The sequence below is a fragment of the Epinephelus moara genome, chromosome 24 (assembly GCF_006386435.1).
Source record: "Epinephelus moara isolate mb chromosome 24, YSFRI_EMoa_1.0, whole genome shotgun sequence".
NCBI lineage: Eukaryota > Metazoa > Chordata > Actinopteri > Perciformes > Serranidae > Epinephelus > Epinephelus moara.
This window is the reverse complement of record NC_065529.1, coordinates 3,133,950-3,140,090: the sequence shown is the minus strand read 5'-3', so window position 1 is coordinate 3,140,090 and position 6,141 is coordinate 3,133,950. Positions and strand designations below refer to the sequence as shown.

The 6,141-nt window shown below is 40.2% G+C and overlaps 1 protein-coding gene across 1 annotated transcript in view; it reads left to right on the top strand.

The window, feature by feature from the left end:
• The window catches only part of epha8 (eph receptor A8), a 343,673-nt gene extending 338,419 nt beyond the window's left edge, over nt 1-5,254 (top strand). The window contains exon 20 of the mRNA XM_050038788.1: nt 4,271-5,254. Within this exon, the coding sequence (XP_049894745.1) occupies nt 4,271-4,385 (115 nt within the window). The 3' untranslated portion in view covers nt 4,386-5,254. The remainder of the gene's footprint in view (nt 1-4,270) is intronic.
• The last annotated feature ends 887 nt before the right edge of the window (nt 5,255-6,141 follow it).

Below are 6,141 nucleotides of genomic sequence, written 5' to 3'. Positions count from 1 at the left end.
TGGATAACTTTGTCACATGGTGTGAGCAGAACCATCTGCAGCTCAATGTGGCAAAGACAAAGGAACTGGCTGTGGATCTGAGGAGGACCAAGACCCCGGTGACCCCTGTTTCCATCCAGGGGGTCAGTGTGGACATTGTGGAGAGCTATAAGTACCTGGGGGTACACATTGACAATAAACTGGACTGGGTTAAGAACACCAACACTCGCTACAGGAAGGGCCAGAGCCATCTCTATTTTCTGAGGCGACTGAGGTCCTTCAACATCTGCTGGACTATGCTCAGGATTTTCTATGAGTCTGTGGTGGCCAGTGCTATCCTCTATGCTGCTGTGTGCTGGGGCAGCAAGCTGAGGGTGGCGGACACCAACAGACTCAACAAACTGATCCGCAAGGCCAGTGACGTTGTGGGAACGGAGTGTGACTCTCTGATGGTTGTGGGAATGGAGTGTGACTCTCTGATGGTGGTGTCAGAGAAGAGGATGCTATTTAAGCTACGAGCTATCTTGGACAATAGCTGGGTTTCCATCCAAATGTATTGCAAATTTTAAGCGAATTTTGTGAAAATGCGCAAAAGAAAATGCAAATTTATGCACGTTTCCATTCATTATTGTTTTGCGAGTATTGGGAGTCAACAGGTCGAGCAGAAGGTGGCGCTTCTCATGAAAAATAAAATGCAAAAGAACACCCGTAGAAGAAGAGGGCGCCGTAAGATGACGTCATTGAGAGCGTCTCATGTCCACAACTGATGTAAACAATTACCGGCACATCACACTCATATCAGCGTTGTCAGCGTAGCCTACATAATGCCGTGATGTCTGTGTTGGTACACCAGGCAGCGCACATGATGCAGCGGTATTCAACACATCCAGTCTATTCAGGTAAGCTGTGAAATAGCCTACACTCACCTGACAATGGAGTAATTACCTCTCTCTAAGTTCACACAGGTGTGTGTGTGAAGTAGAAGTAGGATTTGAATTGAGAATTGCGATATTTCGGCCCTTTTTCTAATTTCTGGCGTTTCCATTCAAGTTTCTTTTCGCAATTGTTGAAAATGCGAATAAAAATAGGTGGATGGAAACCCACCTAATGTCTCACACCCACTCCACCATCTGCTGGTCAGGCACAAGAGTACTGTCAGTGGGAGACTCATACCACCAAGATGTACCACTGAGCGCCACAGGAAATCATTCCTGCCTGTGGCCATCAAACTGTACAACTCCTCCCTCTGAGTGGCACTGAGACTTTTTCACACACACTGCAATAATCCAATGTAACTTGTGCAATAACCCCATTTCACCCTGACTGTATGTATTCTGTTTGTGTAAATAATCTTGTTCAACTTACAATACATATATATATATATATATATATATATATATTTACGTTTATGTTTGTTAAAAATTCCTGTTTATTTAACTATATATTTGTAAATACTATTGTTTAAATTTCTTATATTTTCACGTATCTTTCCTCTCTTGCAAGGAGCACCTGTAACATAAATAATTTCCCCTCTGGGATCAATAAAGTATTTCTGATTCTGATTCTGATTTAGTATTACCTTGGCTGTCAGCAGCTAACGCTATCTCTGGATGGTGGAGTGTGAGGTGAGCCCTCATGTCCATAGTATTCCCAGTGTATTTTATTGTCATATGACATAACTGACTAGTGGACCAAAAAAGCAATTGATTTTACTATTCGAGTACCAAAAGTTGTACTAAAATGTGTATTTGCAAAAATCAATAATGTATATAATGAAAGATCAGTACTTGGCGTCTGTGTATTTAAACAATATCGCCACCCAAATTATCAGGATACCTTGCGGTATCGATATTTTCCCTAACCCCTACTATCTTGCATTGCAGCTGAAACTGGACACACAGGAGACATTATTGGTCAACACTGCGTCAAGGCTTTCACCATACAGAAGTAAGAGGGAAGTGCAGTGCTCAACATATGTTTGCCTCCACTCATGTTGACCACTGCCCCAAATTGCACACTGAAGTGAGAGGCTTGACGATAAGCAGAGCTATAGTACTTAAGTCCAGTCTGGAGGCCACTTTCTGGACCCAGAATTGTGTTGGTCTCGGGCTCACCTATTGAGAACTGATGAAGTTATTCCTGGCTGCTGATTCAGGATCAGTTGTTCTTGTGTTATTATCACGTTGTAGCATCTCCTCTGCTCTTTGTGTCAGGGCTTAACTCCACCAACTACGCACGTTAGTGTAAGTTCAATAAAACCTTTGCGATTAAAAAACTATTACCTTCCATGAATAGTAAACACATAAAAAAGGCTTTTACAATTGGCTCTGCCCTCTGTCTCTCATTGTCCACCACTGTGTGTTACACAAGTACAACACACTAGCTCAGCTAAAAGCAAATTGTTACAAACACGGATCACAGCAAACGGCTGAAGCAGTCAATGCCGCATCTATGTATGTCTCACTAGTCTGACTGTTTAGCTTAGTTTGCCACATATGTTAAAATCAGGCACATTCTTGTAAAGTTTGCTGCTGGCTAAGAGAAACCAGCCCCACCTCCCTCTGCTGGTGGTACTTGCTGGCAGTGGCTCACATCAGAGGGAGAAGGACAGAGTACAAGATATCTGACTGATACTGACTAATGTCTGTGTTCTTCATTCTTTCATAACTTCACTTAGTATTGTGATGCCAGGAATATGTTTTTTTATTGATATTTTAGTTTCTGGTGAGATATTGCTGACTTTATATAGTGACTTTGCTGTTTCAAACGTTACTGGTGCTGCTCCAGAGTCAACTTTTAGTTATATCTCAAAGATAAATAAATTTGAATACTGTTCTGAATTTATTTATCATTCATTCAGTTTCCATAAGGGCTTATCCTGTTAGGGGTCATGGGGTTGCTCAGTAGTGCAAGAGTTAGGATGCAAATCATGTGATTTTAACATTCTTGATTCAGTTCTGGCCCAGGACTTTTGTTGCATGTCATTTCCCTCTCCAGCTCCCATCACTTCCTGCCTGTATATACACTGTAAGTTGTTTAAAACCCACAAGAACACATTTTTTTGCCACCTGAGTGCAGCGGAAACATCCTCAGCTTTTGAGTTAATATAGCAAACTTGTTAGCAAACAGTTGCTTAAGTATACAGTTATGGAACTACTATATCATTCTTTTTTTTCTTTCTTTCTTTTTTTTTGTAGTCTGAGAAAAGGGCTTGTTCTCTCAGCTACTGAAAGAAACAAAGGCCCTGGCCACTATCAGGGAACTTATAAGGCCGCCATGGGTCACTAACAATTCAGATTTTTATGACTCTGCACTGGCAATAGCCGAGACATTAGGCAACAGCTGAGACATGATGTTTTGTCCGACCCATTCATGTCAACGCAATATCTTAAGAACACCTTGAGGGGATTTTTTTTCAACTGTCAACAATTGTCCACTAGAACTCAACATTACATTTTGGTGGTCAAAAGTCAAAGTCAAGGTCATTGCAACCTCATCTGTTTCATTCTTGTAAAAGTGGTGTCTCAAAAACATCTTCAGGGAATTTCCTCAAATTCGGCACAAACGTCCACTTGGACTGAACAATGTATTGATTAGAATTTTTTCATCCAAAGTCCAAGGTGAAGGTCACCGTGACTTCACAAATCATGTTTTTGGGAAAACCTGAAAAATTCATGCATGCTAATTATGACAAAATCTCACAAAAAGACTAACAGAAGATAAAATGATGAGGTGATGACATTATATATCCAAAGGTTGACCTCACTGTGACAATTCATTCACTCATTCATTCATTCATTTTCCATAACCCCTTATCCTGTTAGAAGTTGCAGGGGGGCTGGAGCCTATCCCAGCTGACACTGGGCAAGAGGCGGGGTACACCCTGGACAGGACGCCAGACAATCACAGCTCCATGACTTGAGTCAAAGTGTAGATACTCCTGGTCAAATATTACTCCAATACAAGTGAAAGTTGTTAAAAACAAAAAACAAAATCAAGATGTTTTGCTAAAAGACTTTTCTTGCCATTACATAGCATCATATCTCAGGAACAGAAGGGGACACATTTGGTCAGATACAAAATTGGTGACACTCATCTTGGGTGTCCAACTTTAAACTGTGGTGATTGTACAGATCTTCCATGCTGCCAGGGGGAAGATGGGTGTAAAGCATTAATGTTTTCACAGACACGGATGTTAACTAAAAGTGCAACTTGACTGGTGCGCAGAGGCATACAACTGCAAGGAGTAATTCTAGTTTTGTGTTTCTATCTGTGTGTGTGTAACATGTAGGGACATCCAGAGGCTTGGGGTGACGCTGATGGGCCACCAGAAGAAGATCATGACCAGCGTCCAGCTGATGAGGGCACAGGTCCTCAACAAGAGTGTGCCATCTGTGCACGTATAATTCTAACACTGAGGTTTCGCTCTGCTGAAATCTAGAAACCCAGACTTCTACAAGGTCTAGAGGGACTCTGTGGGATTCAAGGTGATTTGCTAAATGGAAGAAGAAGATACGTGGGATCTTTACATGACTTTTTCCTTAAGAGACTGAAGAACAAAATGTGAAAGGTTTTAACTATGGAGCAAGTAAATATGACTTCTTTTGGACATGTCCAACCTTTCATTTTTTTCCTATCCGATTGCATTTTCTGAGTTTAAATGTCTTGTTTATAAATGAAAGGACTGCCTTAATTACCACAAATGATTTTAATTTTATTATCTAATAAGAGAAAATAATTTATCAATCATGAATTTATCAGAAAAATATGATTTACTGAAGCGGCAATAGGAGTGATGTAGATGTGGGGGTTAGGACGGGGGCTGTTTTCAGATGACACTCACTGCCTTTCCTGCAGTAACACCTTGTGGAGAATGAGGCCCAGAATGAGGCTCGACACAGAACAAGTGGAGAAAAGTGAAATAGTGCTCACCCAAGTTGCCAGATCGTCTCCACGGTGGAGAAGACCTATTTCACCCCAGGCTATTAATACCAACAACAGGCACATTTGTCCGTCGTCTAACCTTGCTGAATGACCCCAGGAGAGCCCTAGAGCCCTCTGCCCAGTTTGAAGCTGCGCAGCGCACAACTACTGTACTTGGAAGATATGTATGATTCAGTTACAGTGCACTTTATTCTACAATCTCTCTGTGTTGTAGAGGCATTAAAGTTGTGTCACAAATCTCCTGTCAGCCACAACTGGAGTCACAATGTTGGTCTATTGAAGAATTTGCTATAATATTTATGTAAAATATTACATAAATGATGAGTTACTATACAGTGTAAAACCCACAGAGAAAAGGGGATATCTAACATTCATTAGTGAAGTAAGTTGCTCCATCATGAGATTTCTTTCCAAACTTTCTTCTGGGATAATAAACTGAAATATATTTAAATTACATGCAATATTTGTTTAAATATGCATACAACATAATATTGGCCATTTCACATATTGTGGTAAACACTACATCTGATGCATTTTCAGTATATGTTTGGATTTCTTTCTTTTAACTTTTACTTTAAAATTTATCCAAATGCGCTTTTAATTAAAATCCATTTCAAATCAGGTTTGAATCTTTAGCAACTATATTTCAAATTCAGTTCTGAGTGTGAGGGTTTATTCTTAAACTTGGGAACAGGAGTTTGATAATTTAATCTTAACTAAAGGTTCACTTACTACCACTTCGCATATACATAGGACCAGTGGTGTAGTGTTAGTTGATGAGGTGGATGTACCACTAGGTAGATCGGTAGGTAACAGAGGAGTAAGTGGCTATACTGTCCTAAATATTCCACTGGCTTTATGGCTGATAGATGGATATATTGTAAACTGACAAAAAAGGGTATGCCCCATATACCTGCATATACCCTCCACTACACCACTGCATAGGAGTACTTGTTAGTATGTGACCAAAGTTCCATGACAACAGAGCAAACTTCAGTTTGCTCAAGAACATGAGATGTGGTCGAAATCCAAGAAAATACAGAAGTAGCTAGTAAACAGACTCTCTGGTAAGATAATTAGATTATTTTGTCAAACTCTGCAAGTTCTATTGTTTACCTGCTTCAAATATAGACTGAATCACAATGTTTATTTACAATAACTTCCAGGTAGAAAACCCTTGTGTCATATACAAAAAGTCAAACAGTGCTAAGCAGACAC